Genomic DNA, 24,200 nt, shown 5'->3' with positions numbered 1-24,200 from the left:
GCAGGTATAGGATGAAAATATAAAACTCACATGTTCTCTTTATTTACTGTATATAGATAGATGTACATCACTGGAGATTTGGATCGAAGCACACTCAAAGATGACACATGTGGGATGACGACGTTTCCAAGAGAAACCCAAAACGGAAAGATGTCAACATTTCAAATTCTTTTTTTTTTTGTCATCCAAAATAAAAGCGACTATCCAAATTCTATACAGTTCTGAATGTAAATATTCACGTGTTGAAGTCTGTGCCCCTTACCAACTGACTGCAGTCGTAATAACCTCTGTATTCTGTACATTATCCAGGTATTTTGTACAAAATATGAAATCTACCATTTAATAATAGATTCAACACAAAATAAAAGTACATTATATGTACAATATTAGATGAAGTCATTTAGTACGAGTAGTACAAATACAAATACTAAAGGACACTTGCAACAATCATTCTTTTCAGAGAACAAAAGAAGTGAAACCCAAAGTGAGCAGAGCTCCAGAGAGGACCTCGTTGAAGCCGTCTCCTGAACAACGCCCTACCGTATGTCTCGTAATGGGGCCGTGAACACAACACCATGGCTTCAGGTAGTGGGACGTTTTCTCAGTTTGTTAGCGCTCTAATCCGTCTGCTAATGTCCTTTTTAAAATTGGGGGAGGTGGGGGATAGGGGTAAACAAGACAGAAAAGATCCGGGATTTTTTTTTCGTTATTTACAGTATGCAATACATTCAGTCAAAAAACACTGACAAGAAGTTTTGCCGGTCGAGAAGTTGGAGAGGAACGAATCCAAACGCAAGAGACTAGAACGCGGCCAGAGGCGCTTCACACGGATGACGTGAAGAAGAGAGCCTTCTGGAGAGAGAGAGGGTTTGTACAGCAGTGTGGTTGCAAGGGATCCTGGGAGCTTAAGGGGGGGGTATGTGTTGGGGGCAGTACAGGTAACCCAAAGTTACGTGTGTTATATACATTTAGTATACATACGTGCCTGTGTGTGTTTGTGTGGGGGGGGGGAGGGGTGCTTTGGGGCGACTGCCAACTTGTATTAATAGGCACACTGGAGTGCTGGAGCCCTACACACCCACGCGGTAGACAGCATTGTGGATTTTCTTGTTATATTCTCGTGTGTCATTGTCGTTGGTCCTGCGACCTTTTGCTTCAAGTTTCACCAGGAAGTGCTTCCTTGCTGCAGTGGTTGACGAGCAACTCCTCTGACGGACTTCCCTTCTCAATACACCCCTGCCCCCACAAGCCTGACCATAACCGTTTTGTGGGACCCCCCCCCCCCCCCCCCCCTCCCCACAAGGCGTGAGCTGCGCATCGCGCTGCGGGTTTTGGCATCGTCAGCGCGAGCGCCGTCTCGCCAGCCCCGTGGATGCACCCCCCCCTGGACTACAGAAGGCACTGTGAACAGAAGAAGGCCGGTGGTCCAACACATCCCCCGCCCCTAGCCTACCGCAAATCAGGGCCACGGTGTTCCTTAGGGGACAAAGGGGGCTGTGGCTGGAGTCAGAAGGGTAAGGGGCAGGGGAGGGGGGTACAAAGAATAAACCGCAAGACACCAGCACGAGACCCCCAGAGTCTGCTTACCTCTGAACCCAGCGTGGCCTGGGGCGGTTTGTAAACACCTCCCGGCTAGTTCTCCACCTCCCCCTCCAGAGCCAGCGGGGAAAAAAAGAAGCTACAACGTGGATGAGCCGACACCCGAGTTGTGCACGGACGACCATTTCAGACGGGGGGGTCAGGGACCAGACTAGGCCCCTGCAAGGGAACGCACAGACAGGGGTCCCACAGACGGAATAACCTGGAGAGCTACTCTTTAGGGGGGGGGGGGGGAACGTCCACAAAACAGAGGAGTTTGGATCCAAGCGTGTATTCTAGAGGACAGACGGATACAGCCATGAATTTCACTGACACACACACACACACCCCTATTAAGCCGTTTGGGGACATTACGACACGGTATGGGATAATCGCAGTGTGCTGTTTGGAAGAAAACAATTGATGGGTTTGTTTTTAAATTAAAATGCGAAAGAAATCCCAGGTGGAGGTGAGAGCGGGGGGGGAGGGGGGAGGCAAGCGTGCGTCACCCGTACAACCACTGACATCTTAAAAAGAGGCAAGAGAAGAAGAAGAGAGACAGTTCACACAGAAAACACCTGAGAGAAATGACCAGAAGGGGGCAGCACTGCACCCCGTTAACCGAGAGCGGAGCAAAGCGGAAAACACTTAAAAACAAGAGAGGAAAGAAGCCGGGAAAACGGGAGCGGAGAAGAGGAGGAAGGAAGGAGGAACGGCCGCCTTTGAACGTGGTGGAGCGCCTTTTTTATTCCGGTCAAGCAAAGAAAGTCCAGCGTTGCCCGCAGCTTTTGCCGGGGGTGGGGGGGGGGGCTCGGCTCTGGGGTCGGCTGGTGGGCTGGGTGTGCTGGCAGGGCCGGGCCGTCCCGTGTGGCGCCGGCGGCTGATGCTGGCTTCTGCCGGACCGGGCGGGCGGCGGCCCTAGTGGCCGCCGTCGCCGAGGGGCAATATGTCCTGGGCCCGCCGGTGGGACTCCAGGGCGGAGACGGTGGACACGTCCTGGGGGAGCTCAGACTTCCTCCGCATGAGCGGGCGGTCCTTGCGCGGATCCCGCTGGATCTGGATACGACGTGAAAACATAAAAAAAAGGAAGAACTAAATAAAAAACGAATTCCACAGCTGGTGGTGGTGGTTGAGGGGTGTAGGTGGGGGTGTAGGTGGGGGTCGGGGTTCACATGGGTGTCCTCCGCAGGCGGGCTACCTGGATGGCTTCCTCCTCCACCGTTTTCTTCAGCAGCGCCACGTCGTCCAGCGGGGGGCAGTCCGTCTCCATGTCCATGGGGGAGCCCGTGCCCCCAAGGTCGACGTACAGCAGGAACTGGAGGGGGGAGGATTCAGAGATGGGAGGTTTAACCGGTGCAGTCCGTCGCTGCCATACGAGTCCATTCAAACTGAAGTGTGATAAGACCCAACAGCCTGGCTGTTCTTCATGAGCATGGTTTAGATATTAGAGATTATTCAAAGCCTGCGGAAGGGGAAGACAAGTGCAGAGAAATGGATGAACTTCACACACCTGCGGGTTGGTCTTGGCCAGACTCTCAATCTTCACCCATGCATCCTCCCTCTCCTTCCACTTGGCCTTCTCTCTGACCAAACGACAACATTTACAAAACCCGTTAGAGACTGCCGTACAAAACGTCAAACCAGAAGCAAAGACGCTTAAAACGCGTAGCGGGTGAACACGGATGAATGGCGTTTATTCGAGCCGGTGCAAGAATGCGAGACGAGGGGTGTGACCTTACTTGCTCTTCTCCGCTCTGAACTGCTGGGTGCAGTCGTCAAACAGCTTCTGGTTCATTTCCATGAACAGCTTTAAAGCGTTGTAGATAAGCCCGTGGATTGTCCTGCGACACAATATAAAAAAATAAAAAAAGCGATAAACACACAGACGAACCATACGGCCGGTGGCAGCGTGTGCGCACGGTCTGCGGGGGCGGAGAGAGGCCCAGACTGAGAGAGAGAGAGCGAGAGAGAGAGAGTGGGTGACTCACTTGTTCCAGTGGGTCTTGGAGTTGCGGTACAGCGCGGGGAACATGATGGGTAGGATCCTGGCCGCGTTGTCGCTGATCAGGCTCATGATGTACTCGTTGTTCCAGTAGTACAGCGCCCGCTCCGCCACCTAGAGGAGCGCAGGCCGGGGTCAGTAGCGTCGTAGCAGTACCCACCAGCACCCCTTAACCCCCTCATGGATCCACCCTAACCCATCGGCTCCCGTAAAGATATCCACCATTCTAATGGTTATGATGTTTACACATGATACATTCTTGGGGATGTTTCACCGGCAAGAAGTTGGGGACGAACGAATCAAAACGAAAAGACTAGAAAGTGGCCAGAGGCGCTTCACACAGATGACGTGAAGAGAGGGTGGGGGGTTCTTCTGGAGAGGGGGGTTTGTTCAGGGATGTGGTTGAAAGGGGGGGGGGGGGGGGGCACGTATTAGGGGCGTGAACAAAGATCCTGCAGTACAGGATCTTGCATACCATATCCACTTAAGAGACAATCGCGAAGATCTCTCTAAAGATTTTCATGTACTGATTTGCAGCACGATGAATGTCAAGGACTTGTATTCGGTGGCGTCATTCCTGCCCTGCTGTCAATCACAGGCAGGGGCTGGTTTGAGGGCAGGCAGAGCTACCAAAACACACTCGCTCCCCAGCTTTGTGTCGAGTGTCGCGGCATAGATTTGCCCCCGTTGCCACCAAAAAGAACCAAACAAGAGATCCAAGAGATTGCCGATTTAACGGATTTGGCGAAACCAGCCAGAGCAAGGTCGATTTTGAAAATACCCTACCCCTCCTCCATAGATAGGACAGCATATACATAGAATTTGACTTGAAGAATTAATATTGGTTTCAAAATCAAGTGGGTGTGTGACGGAGTTTCCCCTGAGTGAGTGATATGAAATGTGTTCTGGTGCAAATGCAAATTCTGTGATCTGACGTGTCGATTAGTATTTGGTGCACGCATCAACAAATGTGACACACGGGTCCAAACCATCAAGGATCTGATCTGGGTACACAGGGCCAGTGTTGCCAGATTGGGCCAGGTTTCCCACCCAATCTGGCAACCCTTATATTTGCTACACAGGGCCAGTGTTGCCAGATTGGGCCAGGTTTCCCATCCAATCTGGCAACAATGACATCGGGTGGAAACCTGGCCAAATTTTGCTCGGAAAAAAAAACAAAACTCGGTACCTGGAAGTGGGGGCTGGAGACGCACTTGGCCAGCTGTCGGAACAGCGGCTCCATGACCTTGACGAACTCCGAGGGCTCGATGACGTCCAGGATCTCCTCCAGCTCGTTGAGGAACATCACCTCCTTGGGGCTGTGGGTCTTGGGCCAGTACTTGAGCAGCGCCGTCACAGCCTGCAGGGAAACCAGAGCCTTAGTACCCACGGTTTATGGGTCGGATGCATTGGTTATGGTTTGGATGTATTGGTTATGGGTCGGATGCATTGGTTATGGTTTGGATGTATTGGTTATGGTTTGCATGTATTGGTTATGGTTTGCATGTATTGGTTATGGTTTGCATGTATTGGGTTTATGGTTTGGATGTATGGTTTATGGTTTGGATGTATTGGTTATGGGTCGGATGCATTGGTTATGGTTTGGATGTATGGTTTATGGGTTGGATGTATTGGTTATGGTTTGCATGTATGGTTCATGGGTTGGATGTATTGGTCATGGTTATGATGTATGGTTATGATTTATGGTCTGGATATATGGTTATGGTTTGGTATGGGGGCTCCATCCCAAACCCAAAGGATTGTATTTGATTGTTTGAACCAGCCACAACACTAAAATCCATCTAGAAGTTTTTGGCAATAAGATTGTAATCCAATTGTCCAAATCAAATGATTTGCCGGTGAACGGGATAACATGGTAATCATTGATCTCGTGAGTCAATGGATCCTGAGCGAAATACAAAGTCTTACAAAAGGCTTACCGGTTCTGTGAGAGTGCTGTCCTTCTCGAGGAACTGAACCACACAGTAGGCCAGCTAACAGAGAAAGCAAGTGATGCAACGGTTATTATCAGACAAAAGAAGGCCGTGCGTGTATTGAGATGACTCATTACATGGAAGTAACGACCGACCTGTGGGTGATAGACGCTGAGAGACTTGACTTTGTGCAGTGGCAGCAGAACTTTCAGAAGGAATATCTTGTGCTCCTCTTTTAGTGGTAACGCAAAACCGTTGATTATGCTGAAAGATATCAGATCACAGAGGTCATGAAGGAAAGTACCAAGAAGTTCTGCTTGGAGGCCACGCAGACTTCACTTTCGCTATCACTACTTTCTCCGCTTATGTCAATACTCTCTAGTCAAAATTAAAATGATTTACTGGGAGCCACCGTGCTCCACTGGATATCTTTACCCAGAAGAAATTCTAGACTAGAGATAATGCTTATTAATAAACCAGCCGGTTGTCAGTTTATGTATTTAATCATATTTGGGAGAAGCCTGTTGTGAAAGAGGCTATTTATATGCATATTTTGCATTTTATAGATTCTTATCTCAACCCGTGATCTTTTTTAGAAATCGTAAATCAGGAGAATAGAAGGGAGCCATAGAAGCTTGATGGGCTTCGACCTGTTCTTACCTGCCTAATATTTCCAGTAGCTCTGCTATTCCGTTATGATGTTCAGTCTCGTAAATGAACCTGCGAACAACAATCAACACACAGGTGGTTAACAAAGAGAACCCATCAGCCTCCAGTAGGGGTAAATAACCACAGATGTCCTTAACGGGCCCTCCTCGTCCGCTACGCACCTATAAAATATGTTGTTAATATGTTTTCGGATGTAGGCCCGCAGACCCAGGAACTTCCCGTAGATGCGGTGGAGCGTGGTTTTTAAAAAGTCTCTCTCGCGGGGGTCCTCGCTGTCAAACAGGTCTAGTAGCTGTGAGGATGAACACAAGGAAGAACATGAAATGAAAAGGCACCACTACAGCGTGATGGAAACACAGCAATCATAATTTTGTGTCTTTTTAAATTTTTGGAAACCGACAGAACTTGACGAATGCTGACTGTATGTGTTTTTGTACTTGTATCTACATTTTACATTCACATAAGAAACAGAAAATAAAAAGGAAATGCTCACCTGCATGACAAATCTCTGGTCGATATACTTTTTGGCTACATTTGGTTGAAAGTCTGGTGACTCCAAGAACCGCAGGAAGAACTCATAGACCAGCTGAAAGGGGAGCAAACAAGGAAGTCACTCAAACAATAAAACATAAGGAATGTTGTGTGATGAAATACTATGCCACTTTATTACATCTATTATAGGTCACATGATGTGACATGATCTACCTGAGGGTCTGATATGATCTACCTGTAGGAGTCACACGATCTACCTGTAGGAGTCACATGACCTACCTGTAGGAGTCACATGACCTACCTGTAGGAGTCACATGACCAACCTGCAGGTGTGACACGTACCTGTAGGTGTGGCCATGCAGCCTCTAACGTGGGCTCGTCCTCCTCCGGGTCAAACTCCGCCCCTGTGGGGTTAGATGAGGGGGGCAACGTCCTGAACATGTTCCCCGAGAACTGGGACCAGGGAAACACAAAATAACAAAAAAAAGTCAAAAAATACAATCAAAAAACAAAGACTGACCCTCACCCATCGCTTATTAGCATAAAAGATGTCCAGACAAAGTCCCCACTTTGATGATTAAAGCGCCCGCTGGACTTCAAAGCGCCATGGGCGAAGGGTCTGCCAGGCCTGTAAGAGGATATTTTCATGCTGATTCGACAGCTCCCTTGCATTTCCTGCCGCAATGATCAAATAGCGGACGGGGTTAAGAACGAGGCCACATTTGCACCTTGATCGTCCGCAGGTCATCGCGTGGCACCGAGGCAAGGCTTTGATAAACATCAAAGTGCTTTAAACCGGGCCGGTGAAGGCAAACTTGGCCACATGATGCCTTCGGAGAAGCGCATCAATAAACCGATTCAGACGTAATAATAACTGAGGGATGGAGGAGGTCACGTCAGCCACAACAATGTTGCAGTGAAAACATCACTAATTAAAAGAAGGGTTTGGATCGGCATCGGCCAACACTGACTGATGGGGGAGACAAAGGTTCCTCAAACAGAGCAGTTAGTGAAACACAACAAGACTACTACTTGCATCAGCCGTCCAGCATCCACTGCAGACCACCGGAATGACCATCATCTTGGAGTTTTAAAACCATGCATGGTTCAATCGCTACCAACTGAACTATCTGTGTATGCTTCAGCGACTACAGTCCCGTAGGAACCAGGGTCTTAGTCACACTCGGGTTCACAGGGGGGTCTGGGAGGCTGCTGAGTCCTGTGACTCGGTCATGAGTAAGGCTGGAACTATACGAATCCGAAATAGCCCGGGAGTATTTACGCCACTGGCGATTGCCGTGGCTTCAGTCTGCGACGGAGAAATTGAATAAAAGATCAAAAGGATGGTGTTACAAGGCAGACCATAATACAAAGGTTTGTTCAGCCACTGATATATCTCCAGGAACCAAGCGATCGTTATGCACTGCACCAGGTTAGCGGCTTGGCTTGGGGAACTAACAAAGTAAAACTGTTCTTTTTGTTCATTAGTGTGATAAAGTTAAGCAATTTTGTCTAACCGATGGTTTGAATAAACACGTTGCTGATATTTCCCCAAAAATATCAATTTTACCGCATCAACACTAGTATGAGCTATGCAGCATCATATTGGAGAATTTTATACAAAAATCTGATGTCTTCATCCAGGATGTTTTTTAGAAACATCATTCTTCACATGTTAAATCCATATTAAAATAACCTTGTTTGTGTGTCAAACCTATCCAAAATAAAATCCACACATAATTCCGCCTTGCAGCCGAGCATACGCTAATTAATGGGAATATAAACGTCTCCGTTAGTAAATCCCACCGAGTCGTCGCCCTCAGGCCACCGCCGCTGCATTAATCAACCCCCACCTCCACCAACCTCCACCCCCGCACTCACCATGTGCACCACCTCCGGGTAGATAGGCTCCGTGATGACGTTGCGGTTGTGCGTGATGAACTCCACCATCTCGCTGAGCGCAGCGCGCTTCACTTCCTTCCATTTCAGGTCGCTCAGCGGGTCGGACAGGAAGTCGAAGAGGACGCAGCACTGCCGCAGCTTCTGGAGGAAGAGCTTCTCCTGTTCGGCCGGGGGAACATCTACGGGGAGAAGAGGGCGGACACCGTTATTCACCCGTGAATGAAAACACAGTTTATCCTCTGGGGACTGTAACAGGACCATCCTAACAGGAGCTGTCGTCTCTCTCTTTGATCCGTGTAGATATTCGCTCCTACCTCTCGCCTTTTAATGATATGCGGATAATTTAAGCAATTTCTTTTATACATTCTCAACACTTTAACACTTGACACCCTAACGCAGCTTGCCCACTGCATCCGTCCGTCAACGGACGACAGAAGGCGTGTCTGACGGATGGGGGAGTGGTATTTGCTGACGGAGCCACGATCTGATTGGCTGACGGATCCGTCGCAGCCTGGAAAGTTAAAATTATCTCAACTTCTGAACGCAAGAGATGTAGCCGACGGAACAGACGGACCCACAATGCAGTTCGGGATCACCCCATGCAAAGTCAATGAGATCCGTCAACGGACGGATGCAGTGGGCAAGGGGTGTAACCGTTATCCTGTATGTCATGGGGGGCCACGGTACTTTGGGTGTGGATGAACGTAGTCAAGGGGTCGGGAACCTGTAAATTTGGCAGATCCATAAGATAAATAAACAACTTGAAATGGTTGATAAAGAGCCAAAGAAGAGTTTGCACAATTGCTTTTCAAATGTTTTAGGCAAGATATTCATTCAATGGATATTCGACTATTTTGGCTGGAAAGAAGGATGATGTTCCCTTTCCTAGCAGTTTATGATCTACTCTGATTGTAGATAACGGTGTCCAGGTAAATACTGGTCAATAGATGTTGAATCAGACTTGGAAATGAACCTAGCTTTGTAACTTTGCCAATGAAATGTAGCTTTGTAATTGAAGACATGTTTACATTATTTTTGTTAAAATTGCATTTATTTTTTGTAATACAATATACTTCAGCATTATGGTCAGCTGTTTACAATCACTGAAAGCACCAAGTACGGCTCCAGAACCATAGGTTCCTGACCTCTGTCCTAGATGAAGGGTTATGGGTTTAAACCCCAATTTCCAACCCTTTCATCTCCTTAATGACATGCATCCTACAAAACTCCCTTTTGGTAAAATGTGTCTAAATAAATAGTACATTGAAACTATTCCACTTAACCTAGAACTGCCATTAAAAACCTTAAGAAATGATCCTTTCTGACTGCAGATTACAAATAGCTGTCTGAACGTCCTCTACCATCAGCCAACTGTCCAATGCTGTTTCTAAGCAGTAGGGAGTCAAATCACAAGCCTGGCATCGGAACCTCTCTGTTCATGTTCGGTGTCCAAAGGGCTGCACCAACGTGCACAGAACAAACAATCACAGCAACGAAAATGTTGAGGCAAGGGACAGAAAATAAGATATTTCTTCTCAGCAAAAGCTTAAATGCAGACGTCCGTTCTTTTTTTAGTGAAAATATACCGTTGAGCTCCTTTACTACCGTCTCGATAGCGTAACAAACGGACCGGTATACAGCACCGGCAGCCATCTCTGCACTTTCATCGTAATCATACCGCCTCATGTGAGATAAACGGTTGTGATTGGCCGGTCTACTTCATAGTGGATTGTACGGGAGCGATGCCAGTCCCGTCTGCAGAGGAAATTAAACATGAGCTCGCCAAATCTGTCTGGTTCCCAGGCTACCGAATCACCGTTAACTTCTGCGAAACCTCCAAAGGGGACAGGTAAGAAACATCGTTAGGCCGGACACTAATCATATTTAAAACCAGGCAGAGCACCAGCGACGGTGCAGACGGATTACAGGGTGAGCGACACCATCTTTAATAAGGTCAGCGCAGTCAGGCTCAATCCCTAATCACGGCTCACAAATTACCGTCCCCTGCTTTCGGGGTAGTATCATTCCTAAAAATAATTAGAGTAAACGAGCAATTGAAACCCAACTGCTGATCTATCCAAACCCGGTGATGTTGAATTTCCTCCCGACTGCAATCATTTGGTTACGGGCCATGTCACGAGTGCAGAACCCATGATGAAGCATCAAGGAACAGGAGTACACATTTTGCTCGGGCTTTGCTTCACAAACACCCCCTCCTGGCCATGGGGCACTCCCCTACTTTGCAGTGGAGTAGAGGAGACATAGCCGACGTTTGAGTACTTGATGCCTTACACCATCGTGCCGACAAGAGTCCTCCCGAATGGGATGGAACACCCCTCCAGATCCATTACGAGAACACACGGCAGCACACTCATCACTGTCAACAAGACAGCCCATTCTTTAGTGCCAGGGAGCATGCATGACTTCCCCACTCAACGGCTTTCCACTGCCAATCGATCGTTCCCGGCCCGGAAGCATGGGAGGGGTGGTGGCGAGAGAAAACAATCAGAATGCTTACTCATAGAATTATCACGTAAGCTGTGAAGGTCAACGCAGAGCCCACCTCCACACTGAGGACATGACATTTACTCTAGAGCACGGTAGTCAGACTAGAGCGACAGGAGTGTCAGGAGGCCCTGGCCATTTTAAAGTGGAGCACATCCGTTTTTCTTATTGAAAGGTCAGCGGTGGAACGTGATGTGAGAGAGTCGGTTAGATCTGAGGTTGGGTCAAAATGGGAAGTAAACCGCCCTTCATTTACTGCAGGGACGTCGGACATCCACTTTCAAACATCTGCTACGGAAGGGCAGCTCCGCTCAGAATAAGCGAACAGTGTTTTAATCCAGGCCACCCCGATAGGGCTAATGGAGCAGGTCATCGGGCAAGAGGAAACACAAACACAGCGTTCCTCAGAGGCCACACCGTGTGTAGACATCACCCCTCGGTTTGCCTGGCCATCCGGCCATGGAGAACCTGCGGTTACCACGCATCACCCTGTCACTCAGCCAAACCCTGATCAAACCACCAGTCAATCAGGCACGCTCACACAATACGTATCGTTAGTTGAGCAACTCTTTAGGCTGGTATATATACACACATTATAGTCTTATAGTATGGCTAATGTGCATTTTAGAGTGACGTATACTCGAGACCATAACCCTAGCAACAGTGAATCCTTTGCCGATACTAAGTCCACGAAAGCCGTCCATTATCTCAACGGACAATATGTGTGTGTGTGTGTGTGTGTGTGTGTGTGTGTGTGTGTGTGTGTGTGTGTGTGTGTGTGTGTGTGTGTGTGTGTGTGTGTGTGTGTGTGTGTGAACATCACCATGGCGACATGTTCAGAGCAGGACTTTGGTCTAGGGGAGGTCAACAGCGATTCAAAGATGGCTTCCGCCTTCGGCCATGGTTGCTTAACAACGAGGCTCCTTTGATTGTGGAATATTGTCCGCCATGGGTGTATCATATACATGTCAGTATGTGTTATCAGTATGAGAGTTAGTTGGAAATATTTACACAGTCTATCTATATTATCATGCACACACACACACACACACACACACACACACACACACACACACACACACACACACGAATAAAACCATCATCTGGGTAAAATGGTTATCTTGCTGCATGACTTGACTGTTGTGGGAAAAACAGTCAAGAATTCAACACAGCCGCAAAACAAGAACTATATGAATGTGAAAATAAATTGCAATGAAGGATGTTCCCACAAAACAACACTTCACACCCGAGGTACATCGCAGATAGTAACGGAGAATTTATTCAACACTTCCAGTGTGAAAGACACTTTGCTTATGTGAGTTATTTAAAAGTAGTTTTCTCAATTACTGGGGTTGGTGGGTCAGCCAAACCAGGGATTACATCCTATTATCTTGTAGCACAATCCAATCAATGAGTTATGTCAATCCATAATATATTTTTGCGGTCATGAAAGGCAACCCATGATTGCTGAAATGATTGGTTGATTAATGAATTACTAAACAGACAATAAACTGCTAAATGTTGTGGGTAGTTGTTTAGTCACCTTTCCCTTTACAGTCATTTATTAACAAAAATGTCCAACAGTTTGATGCTAACAGGCTCATAAAATACAAATATTAGAATTTTCTGTTACTGTTGGTTTGGCTGCTCATTACAATTTTTGTTTGCATATCTTTAGCCTCATAGCATAATTGCCTGAATCATATTTAGTCCAAATTGTGATATCTAACCTAACTCCACTATCTTAACGCTGTTTATTCACTGTGCCTCACTGGCTATATCCTAAGCCAATCAGAGTGTTTTTTACATTCCATAATCACTATCTGCCGAATTCATCTACTTGACTTATGCATTTGCAGCCAAATACAAGATGAACCTGAAAACATTAACAAGGCAATTATGTTATGACTTAAGTAACTTGAATGCTAAGAGATCAATACAATTTAATTCGGTCAGGTTGTGTAACATTTCAAGAATATGTTTATATGTCTTCATATTTTCTCATGCAACGCCGGATTTCGGAAATAGGCAGATGTTGAGTAACTCAGCCTGTGAACACAAGATGTCCCAAACAATAACATTGAAATGCTTTCATATCCATCAGTGTTCTCTCAAGTGTTAGGCAGTGGGCTTGAAGTGTTTGATGACCAACCGAACTGAGTGAAGAGTCTTAACTAACTTGGGTTGCAGTCGTACTGACATTTGCATTTTAACAAGGAGAATAATCTTCCAAAGCGTTCCACAACACACCATTCCATTCAGCATACCGGTTGCTTTTGAGCAAGGCACGTCCACCTTAATGAGTGTCTTTGCGCGTGTGTCTCTGTCTGCGTGCGTGTCTGTGTGCGTGTCTCCCTGTCTGCCTGTCTGTCTGTGTGCGTGCCTGTGTGTGTCCCTGGGTGTCTGTGTCTTTGTATGCGTGTCTGTGTGTGTGCGTTCGTATCTGTGCGTGCCTGTCTGTGTTTGTCCCTGGGTGTCTGTGCTTGTCTCTTTGTATGCATGTTTCTGTGTGTATGTGTCTGTTTGTCTCTGTGTGTATGTGTCTGTTTGTCCCTGTGTACATATCTCTGTGAGTGTTTGTCTCTGCATGCGTGTCATGCCTGTGTGTGTGCCTGCCTGTCTCTCTGTGTGCACATGCCTGTCTCTGTGTGTGCGCGCGTGTGCCTGTGTGTCGCATCTCACGCTACCACCGTTTTCCCAGAGCTCGACCTCAGGCCCGCTCCAGTTACACAACAGCTCTGGGGTTTCTGTGCGAGCCTGAAATATTGAGGAACACGCTGTGCAACTGTAGACTTCCCACACAGGCCCCGCAGCATGGCTGCCAGCCTGACCTTTACTCCCCAACAGGTCCCTGCTTGCAGGCAGGTATCGACTCGACACACGCCACCCCGGGGCCAGAACGCCACTGCCACATAGTCAGGCTGGAAAACAAGCCCTCTCTCCTTCTGGTAGAATGTGCTGGTAGAATGTAGACGAGGGTCCATCATTTCCGAGGGCAGTGTACGATTTTATAAAGCTGCAATGTGAACCAAGCAAACAATAAAAAGCACAACAAGAACCATGGGCTTCGACCTAGTGATCATGCATATTCAAATGTAAAGGGTTCTGTTTAACTCCCAAATCCACAGTGAGTGTGGGCCAGGCTCGTGCCCTAACTCGAGCATTCATTCATGAAACAGCAGGCTTACACCAAACGCCTCCATACCGACTCAAAAAGGTGGAATAATCTCTCAACAGGGGCTCCGATGTGGGTCAATAAGGATTAGATTGATCAGTAAAATGGAACCTCAGCCCCGATGCATACGGCCCTCAAACAAACACAATCCCAGCCCACTTCCTTTGACATCAGCAGTCTTGGTGGGGGATGGGAGGCAGAAAAGGCAGTAAAACTATCCCTCCTCCCCCCTCTGTTAACCCCCTTCCCCTCGCTCTCTCTCTCACACACACTCACACACACACAATCGCACGCTGCTAACAGCTAGCTGAGCAGTACTCCGCCGAACGCGTAACGCAAAAAACACAAACATCCCCCTGCCTCCCCTGAAATACTACGGCCACAGCGAGCACTACATAAACCCCCTCTCCACCCTGTTCTCTAGAAAAGTCTGTAGCGAGCCAGCCCCAGTGCCATTATCCTCACAGCAACATGCATTTAGCAGCTAGGGATTGTTGAGGGAAACGACATTCCTCACCAGCCTGCCTTTGACTGACACACACACACACACACACACACACACACACACACACACACACACACACACACACACACACACACACACACACACACACACACACACACACACACACACACAGTAGCAACGGGAGGTATTCTCACCTCTAAAATGCATGAGGGCCATGGGCTGGAAGGGCCCGTTGGAGCTAGATGCGTCTAGTACCATGTCGTCGGCGGCTCTAGCGCATGCCAACATCAGGGTGCCGAGGCTGGGGGGAGCGGAGCAGAGGGCAGCCCGTGCTAAGGCGAGGAGCCAGCCTCCATTTTAGCACAAACACCGAGCAGAAAATGAAGCTCCCCTGCTGCTGAAGGGAACCAGCTAGTTAGTGACGTCATAGCCCACAGCGGCCGCCCCATTGGCCGGCTGCAGTCACATGGGCCTCCCTGTCAGAATAAATAAACAGGCGCGATGGGATTGGCCGGGGGGCCCGTTGGGGGGAGGAGTGACGGCCGCTGTGATTGTTGCAAGAGGAGGTTTGGAGAGCGGAGGCTAGGCCGTGATTTACAGGTTGGTAAATCAGGCGGGTGAAAGGCTGTACATTAAATAGTTGGATGGGAAAATAAAGACCAATAAAAACAGACCGCACCCAGTTCCAAACTGAGGCCAGCCAACAGACAGGAGGGGGGGGGGGGGGTCCGTTGTTGTGTCCCTCACTATCAAGACGAATCAAACCCAGCCATACGACACGGGGAGTGAGGTCACGAACAAACATTGAAAAACAATGGATTGAAATGAAATAAAATGAACACCATTCAGTGGCCAGTACGAACAATAAAGACAATCCAAGGACCGAGAGCTGCAGCTTACTGACGCAGGCCTCAAACCAACACAGGAAGCACCGCTTACATAATGCAAAACCAATCACCACATGTAAAATAAACGAGTCAAGAGGCTGCGGCAGTCCAGTGCTCGATATACATCACTATAACCAGCGCCAAGGGGACAGGGACAGAGCGTGTCTGTTGTGTTGTGTTCTTGTGTGGGGTCGGGGGTGTACGTTCCCCTGGCAGATGGCTCTGTGGGAGGACACCCTGAGCCCAGGTGTAGGCGACACAAAAAGAAAGGCAGGAAGTGTATTTTGCAGGCAACACAGGACGCGCTGCTGACGCAACGAACAACATCGTCTCAGCGGCCGCAAACCACAACACCCGTTCCCCTTTCTTTACGAGTGGCACGTACACCAGTTGAACCTTGACTATTATCAGGAGCGTCAATGCGTGTGGTCATCTGAATGAATCGAGATAAGCTTCACGACTTTGCACTGTCATTTGATCAGCCTCCTCTTCCATTCCAGGCAGTAGAAGATATTCAGATTATAAAAACAATAGTGTGTGCCGAGCATGTCACTGAGTTTATATGAATGCATTTTGAACACAACAATAAAGCTTTATTAATTAAAACATTCATAGATAGACATTATATTCTCCAATGAGTCATAGATCTTTAACCATAACATGGTGACGTCAAAACCCTTTTCTTCTGCTTACTCCTCAAAACAAATGCTGCTTCATGCTTCATTTTATTAATAATTGTATACAAAAAGGTATTCAGGCATCCAAGGGAAGGTCCAATTGCAATATTTCTTTGTTTGTAGGTTTTTCACTGAAACAGCTCATTTGTTAAAGCAACGTGTGCAATTTCCTCATCAGCATTGCAGTCTAACTCCATTAGTCGCATTATTCATCAAAATCGGTCAGTTCCACCAGAACTATGCCTCTATTCACCGTTTTGAGATCCACCAATAAGAATTGGGTCAAATAAGCACAGATTTCGACCTGTTATTACATACAGACATTGAAGTCAATTGTAAAGATGGTTGGTCTGGCCAGACTAAATGAAGGGCTCTATATCGTTGGGCCAGCCCCCTAGTCATGGGGGACAACTGACTATCAAAAGATCTGTTGTATTGACAAAGACTAAGCTGCAACACACAATACTCTGTTATAAATACCCCCCCCCTGCTTCTTTTTGACACATGCAAACAGCAGACCTGAGTTCTTTTTTACGGAGGTCAGGGCTATTCTGAGCAACGCGGTGGAAGACAACTTGTGAGGCATCATGAGTCTTTTTGTCGTTGTTGTGTTTCTTTGTATGTGGAAAAGCAGGGGGCGTCATTTGAAATTCTACAATTTCTTGCCACCACCTCACCTGATTAGTATGCAGTGAGAAAGACCCTGGTTTGGTTTACCAATGGTCCTGTTAAAAACAGCAATTTACCATATTGTCCTGCGTTGAGTACAAGGAAATAAAAACATCCTACAGTCCAAATACATTATCTTTGAGGATGCACGTTTGAATTAGTGTTGCATGATTTTCCCACAGCACTTTCAAACGGGTAAGGAAAAAATTCTAAATCCCTAAATAATCAAATTTATGCCTTTATTATTAGTGACAGCCCAAAGCAAAAGGGTTTTGACCCCTTTGTAGAGCTCACAACAAAAACCAAGCATGGCACAATAAAGCATAGGAATTTCCATGATAATATTGTATATAACGAATCCTACAAGGCCTGCTTCTTTGGGAGGTTGATAGAAGGGGGATTTGACGACGTGAATGCCATTCTAACCAGGAGGTGGAGACAAATTGAGATGGTTTATTGCTTACTTTCAGCTGGGATCTATTTAGACAGGGAACAGCCCTCTACAAGCCTCGTTACTCTGTCACTTTCAGCCAGGAATCATGTCGTTTGAAAAAGGCTTTGAATTGTTCAACTGGGAAGACTTACAGTTTGAGTATCTGTTCTCTCACGTAGTGAGAGATCAGATACTTAAACTTTAAGTCTGGCACAACAAACAGCAGTTTTAGACTCTGCTAGGAAACATGGAGAAAGCAACAAGGGTACTCCTCAGTATAGAAAAAAGTACAACCAAATCCAACGTTTTGATCTCGTCTCAATTGAAGGACTCTTCAGGAAGGGCAGAAATATGCCTGGAATGAAAACAGCGCGAATTGGGTGCCTGTTTGGGCATGAACGAAACTGATAACAACTTCCATCACCACTTTCAGAAGACGTCATCCAGGATCTCGGATTGCTGATAATGAACTGAAACACACCGATTAAAACCCAGAGTTTGGTTTTATTCCGCATTTATAACTTCCGTTCCGCACCGCCCGTCTCTGACCAGCCCACCGAGGGAACAACACTGACTGCATGCCCTGGTTGTTTTGGAGGATTCAGTCCTTGAGAGCTGGATCACACCCAGTCAACGGTGCCTTGCCCGAAGGCAGAACAACTGTGGTTATCTCTCAAGGCTGTCACAAGCGAGTCACAGAAACTGTTTTATTTTCATGCCACCCCAATTATCGTTCTTAAAATAGACAAAAACAACAGCCTCACAGCTTGACTCTATATCCCGATACCGGAGCACTGCTGAATCACTGCACATCGCCGGCTGAAAGCGCAGAGTTCTTATGGGTGGGCTGGTGTATACGAGGCGTTTACAAGGAATACCGGGCCCTCACAAGGAGAGAATAGGTGTCCAAACCAATCATTTAAAAGCATTGGATTTTATTCTTGTTGCATGAATAGCCTCGCTGCAAGACAAATGAGCTTTTCCAAGTAACAAAGTAATCAGGCATGGTCAATCCATACTATACCCAATTCACAGGATTGGTGTTAACTTCACAGTTGATAACAAACAACTCCATTTACCAGGAAATTGACACATGGTTTGATGTATTCAACAGAAAAGGCAGTAATAGCTTTCTCTTGGACTCTATGTAGCCTGTGCGGACTTATACGTTAATATATGACCACACCATAAAGCAAAGTCATCTTGTCTTTTCCAGTATTGCATGAAAGACAGATTGTGTTTAGCCCATTTCATTTTAAATATACCTATAGTCTAGGAAGGCATTCTGAACTTGTTTATTGTTTACATGTTTATTTTGACGAATATAAATTTGAAAGTGAATTATGTTTATTTAGCCAAAAGATCCATAGAGCAAACTGTTCTTCAGCCACTAAGGTTTCAGTATGTCAGCAAAATAGTTACGATGCAATTAGACTGACATGCATATGCAACGGTCACGTTCCAGCGTTTAATATATAAATGTACGCGTTGTGTTACAGCAAAGGCAGCAGAGGTGCCCGGTGTACGTTGCACACTGCAATGAGGAAGTGATTGTCAAAGCTAACCTTTGACCTTGACCTTGACCGTGGGGGACTGCGGGCGATGACCATGCGTTGTGCTCCTTGGATCTCACCCAGTAACAATGTTTGTTTTATAACACAATAAGTCTCCATTCAACTTAGTATTGACTTCTTTATCTTTTATGTAAGCAAATGAAGCCTCATAGTCCATCTCTGGTATTAAGCCTGTTTGCTCCAGCAGTGATTTACGCTTCAGTGGTTTAGCCTACGATTGTTTAGCTCATTTATTGAGCTGATTTGCATGTACACGTTAATGATTTGCATGTGCTGCTTTACCTGTGCACAGTACTGATGGGCTTGTGAACTGTGCTGCTTTGCCTGTATACAGTACTGATGTGCACGTGCACAGTACTGATGTGCACGTGCACAGTACTGATAATTGTGGGCACCGAGGGGTTTAGTCATCTCCATGATTCCGATAAGAATCTGGTGCCAAGATAAATGGTCTCATCCAACGTTCAGTATAAGGCCAATCATGAGCAAATGCCACCTATAGTATCAATGTGTTTTTTATGCTCTACAGCAGAACACAATTTTCTGTGTCTGTCATTGTTTTTGACAAGGACAATAATGACAATTTAACAATTGAGGGGAGTTCAGTAGTGGGCACCTATAATAAAAAAAATGTATAATACAAAGCATTTTGTGAATTGGAATTACAAAGCATAATTTCCAATTCCCTTCCAATAAAAAGGTTGATTGCAGTGGCGCAAGTGATCCAGCTGAGGCACTGTGCCACTGCGAGACGCATGTAGGGTCAAACCCTTCACAACATGCTCAAGACAACAGCCCGCAGAATACCATGCATACAATGCACGTGAAGTGCTATAACATATATATTCATATACACATCAAAGAAAGAAACGTGCGACAGGACAAGAGTATGGCTCAAAACCATCCTGTAATGCAAGTGCCATGGCATTAAAGCCTTATCTCGGGATTACCACTAAATATAGACGCTCTGGTTAAATCCACAGCAAAGTCCACACCATGTAGGCCTATGTCCTCTGTTAGTTTCCATGTCTTGCGTAATGCCTCCTTTATCCCTCTGTCATACCAAACATAATGCCGCGGGACAAGTGAAAAAAATAACAACATGGGTGACTATGCGGCCATAGGGGTTGACATTAGTTGGCTTTGAGTGCGTGCATCTGATCTCCTGAAAAACACTGGATGTCTGGGGGTCCTGCAGGATTTGATGTTGACTTGGGCTTCTGGATGAGATCCAAGTGCATACATGTACGTTTCCTAATAGTTTATTTGAGAGCAATACATTAACCTAACCTAGAATGTTACGCAACGTGAGGTCGTGCAATGTTATGCAACATTGCACAGATCAGAGAAGTGTACAAAGGCGCTTTCAGAGTACGAGAGGAACCTTGGACTTGACATCATTGTTCAAGAGTAACCATCGAAATGCTGACTGTGTGCGAGAGGATGCTTTGGATGTTTTTGGACTACAGTTCATTTTTTGGCCTCCTTATTTGGCGAAACGTGAGAGGTCGCAATTCATTTAAAATCTGATTTTGTGTCACTGTTACATTAAAGTCTACTAAAAAATGATACAACTCAAGATATTGCGTTAGTATCATATGTTTTTCTGTACAGTAGCTGCTATATCTTTCTTAATTTAATTGATAATTATATTTGTGGTCAATTATGACAAAATTTCTATATTATTATATACATTTAAATGAGAGATATATATATATATACACACACACAAGTTATAAAATGTGGATATTTTGTATGTTGCCAACAGTAGTGTCTGGGAGCCATTGGGCCCCTGAGGGTTGGGGAGGTGGGGAGGTAAATACCTTTGAAGGCCGGCAGTTTCTGCAGCTCCCTGTTGTTGCTCAGGCTGAAGCGAGAGGAGCTCTGCCTCTTGTCCTTTTTGACAGGTGTCTGGGAACCTGGCTGCTTCCCCTTCAGCAGCTGCGTGGTGGGAGGGACATTGTTGCCGCCCTTCCTATTGGAGCCCGACTGAGGGGGTAGAAAATTTGCATGTCAGCGGCATTGAACTAGGGCCAGGCAGGATCTGCCATGCATAACGGTATCAAGTGACGGCACAACCAAAAGAAGTGAGCGCTTCTTTCACACTTCCTTAGAAACAAAACAAAAACACACTGGCGTTAGATCCCTACGAAAGCATTCTCAACGTTAACACTGACGTCTGGTATGCAGAAGAAACGATGATGGCTTCAAGTTAATCCTGTTTATAAACTAGAAAACAACTTAATCTAGACCCGCAGTTCCCCGGATTTAGCTGAAGCCAAAACATTGACGATAGAAAACCACAACATAATCTATTTTAGGACACCTCCGTTATCACCCATACGAGCAACCTGTGGAGAAGACTCAAAAATCATCTGGTCTCTTATTCACGATTGTCTATGGAGTCAATAGAAGCCCCGTAGAGGTTTGGGCAGACCCACTGTGGAATCTAATAAATGTACTAGGTGGCATCTTAGCTGATCCCACAGGCCTGTTAGGTTCCACTTGACAACACCACCTGACCACTCAGTGTTCGCTTCCCTAGCTGCAGCTGTGAAGTTTCCTCCGTGATTCACAGGGGAAAGGGGTTTGTGTAATTAACTTAAAATCTAACAAAAGTAGGCAACCGTCTGAGGCAATTATGTCATGGCTTTTGTGGTCGGGCCTGCTTGCCAGGCGGACTGGTAATGAGGTAAATAAAGCCAAGACGGTCATCATTGTGGGAAGAATTATGCAATCATGTGGCCCGACAGAATTTATCTTCTCCATGATTCTTGCCAGTTATCTACCTTAACGCAAAATAGATAAGTTTTTGTGTAAGGTCCATCTGTAAATGCACAATCAAACAAAATAAACAAGTAAAAAATGTTCACATAAAAAGAAGAGCAAGACTAGAACAGAATTTGCATTGCATGTTAATAACCACAAAAAGACACATAAGTCATGGGGAGAAAAGCCATGGCTCACAAACAGGGGAAATTCTGTAAGGCTGATTGTATTAATTACATGAAGGGGAAAATCTACCCTGAGGCAGACCAGCTGCTGACCCAACCTCAAGAATATAGAAATACAAATAAGGCACTGTGTGCACTTTACAGTTGAAATGCGATGTTCACTAGGAAACATGCAATTAGTTAATCATTAGTTATATGCATTAGTACATCTCACAAGATCGTCTAAACACTTTAATCAAAGCTGATTAAAGTGAGATCCTCCAATACTAAAGTGGAAGAAGCCAATTTCTGTGTGAACATGCTCATCATCTTAAACATGTCCTCAAACTGACATCTAAAGGCCAACAATAATCTAAGGTTAAGGCTGAGGGCTTACTGAGAGGAGCTAAAACAGCAGCGGCAGGGAGGTGAATAGTGTTTTTAATTTGACACTGGGTTGACGCGTTAGCAGATCTGCGTGCCTCAGAAGAGGGAGTGTACCACAGATTAGGAAAAAACACATAAAGGAAGGAAGATAACAGCAGATGATGATAAATCTCCGAGCAATGCAGAGATCCTTATGAAAGGATTGATGCCTGTCCGTTTAAACAGCAATAACAATTAACACAATTTGTTTGCCTGTCCACAAGTGAATTGCTGAATTTCCTATAATACATTAATTAAAGTTCAGGAATTGCCAAAGGGTATGTTTTCTCTTTTTGCTTTAATTTAAAGCAACATATAAATCAATTAAGTTGAATTACTCTAGGTCAGGGCAAGAAAATCCATACTTCAAAATCCATAATTTGTTTAGGGTAATTGATCTGGAAACACTCTCTATAAAACAATGTCATTCAAACAATACAATACAATACATTAGTATGTGTGGTTGTCTATGTGGAACAGATCAGTGTCGTCTGGTCGCACATGAGAGGACTGTGGGTAAATGTCTCCAGTTAGCCTACCTCATGCTCTGAATTCTCCTGACTTCCAGCCTTGCCCACTTTTCCAGACTTGGAGGGATCCTGGGAAAACGGCAAACCGTTATGTACCACTCAAGGGGATGTCGTACATTGGGTGGGGACACAGCATTATGGATACACACGTATTAAATATTTTACACATAGGTTCCATCCAAATATAGCTTGGCTGACCACGAATAGCAACACTCGTTTCCAACACATTGGCAAGTATGTGGCCAGTCACCCACCGTCTGCAAAAGACACGTCACTGGAGAAGAGAGCGTTTTGCGTGTGCAACCATCTCACAATAACCCATGATTTGAAAGAATGTGCGAAAACAAACAACTGCTCAGTCTGTGTAGAACCTAAAAATACCCTAAAAATGCTAACCTACGAGCTAACCTAGCGGCTGATGGATGTGGGTAGGCTGGCCTCTTCGCTAGGTGATGGGGCAACTGTGTTCATTCATGTCGAGTGTTCTAAAAAGCGTATTTTTCACTACAAGTAACGCTTATTCACACTTCGTTATTCTCGCTCTGAACATCGTTCTTGTATATAACTCACCTTTTCTTTTTTCGTTTTATTCGGCATCGCACAGACGTCCCCCTCCCACTCCCTCTCGGAATACTCCACAACTGAAGCCCTGACAACTCCTCTGGCACCGGACTGTGGCGGGTGGCCCGTACGCAGCAACCCTATTGGCTGCTGCCCGTCCATGGCCACGCTGTTGGCTTAGCTGCTGCCCTTCCGCAGCCACGCTATTGGCTGCTGTCCGTCCACAGCCACGCTATTGGCTATTGTCCGTCGCAGCCACGCTATTGGTGTGTGGTGGTCAGCTGACTGGTAACGTCAAATTCTAGCTCGTTGAAATGTTTGAAGGCGAATTAACATTGATAACAGGGCTATTAATACTTTTGCCGTACTGTGTCACAAATAATGTCTCATTACTTCAGTTTAGAGCATTGCATGCATTATCCTACCTTGTGGACTTTATCGATTACCTTTTTGACCAATGTGTCTGGATTAAGATAAATAAAAAATATATATCTCTGGATAAATTGATATTCAATTTATTCTGGTTTGGTTAACGAGTTATGGATTGAGTGGAAGAGGGCCTACATAACAACCTAACTCAGAAGAGAGACTGGAAAATCAAGGCTAGGCCGAAATTAGCCTGTCTATCGTTTAACAATGATGCAGTCATTAAGTGAGGAAATGTCAAATGTTGACACGGCCTATTCATTGGCGAGATAAATACTTGTCATTCAGCAACATTGTCCATAACCCTCTCACTATCCTTAAATTATTACTGGACTACTTATTAAATTTACCACATTTTATT

General features: G+C 45.9%; 1 protein-coding gene across 2 annotated transcripts; it reads right to left on the bottom strand.

The window, feature by feature from the left end:
- Window positions 1-7: 7 nt before the first annotated feature.
- Window positions 8-23,498, bottom strand: LOC307087796 (serine/threonine-protein phosphatase 2A 56 kDa regulatory subunit gamma isoform-like). Of its 2 annotated transcripts, XM_079753442.1 has the most exons (16): window positions 23,423-23,498; window positions 22,862-22,921; window positions 20,787-20,952; window positions 8,557-8,756; window positions 7,018-7,128; window positions 6,677-6,769; window positions 6,345-6,475; window positions 6,175-6,234; window positions 5,670-5,778; window positions 5,521-5,574; window positions 4,770-4,940; window positions 3,567-3,694; window positions 3,318-3,419; window positions 3,089-3,161; window positions 2,777-2,893; window positions 8-2,634 (listed from the first exon to the last, which is right to left on the bottom strand). In XM_079753442.1, the coding sequence occupies exons 1-16, from the start codon at window positions 23,447-23,449 to the stop codon at window positions 2,497-2,499; spliced, it is 1,740 nt and encodes a 579-aa protein (XP_079609568.1). In that variant the 5' UTR covers window positions 23,450-23,498; the 3' UTR covers window positions 8-2,496. The 2 variants fall into 2 exon arrangements, with proteins under 2 accessions (XP_079609568.1, XP_079609569.1); XM_079753443.1 differs by lacking the exons at window positions 20,787-20,952; window positions 22,862-22,921; window positions 23,423-23,498 and adding an exon at window positions 14,918-15,090.
- Window positions 23,499-24,200: the final 702 nt, after the last annotated feature.

The sequence above is a fragment of the Pollachius pollachius genome (genome assembly GCF_949987615.1).
Source record: "Pollachius pollachius genome assembly, chromosome: 16".
Classification (NCBI taxonomy): Eukaryota; Metazoa; Chordata; class Actinopteri; order Gadiformes; family Gadidae; genus Pollachius; species Pollachius pollachius.
The sequence above is the reverse complement of the archived record's forward strand: the minus strand, read 5'-3'. Positions and strand labels throughout refer to the sequence as shown.

Coding starts and splice junctions, on each gene's coding strand:
- LOC307087796 (XM_079753442.1), bottom strand. CDS start 23,449: ATGCCGAATAAAACGAAAAAAGAAAAG. Junction 6,235..6,344: donor ATTAACAACATATTTTATAG/GTGCGTAGCGGA, acceptor TGTTGTTCGCAG/GTTCATTTACGAGACTGAAC. Junction 5,575..5,669: donor TCAGCGTCTATCACCCACAG/GTCGGTCGTTAC, acceptor TTTCTCTGTTAG/CTGGCCTACTGTGTGGTTCA.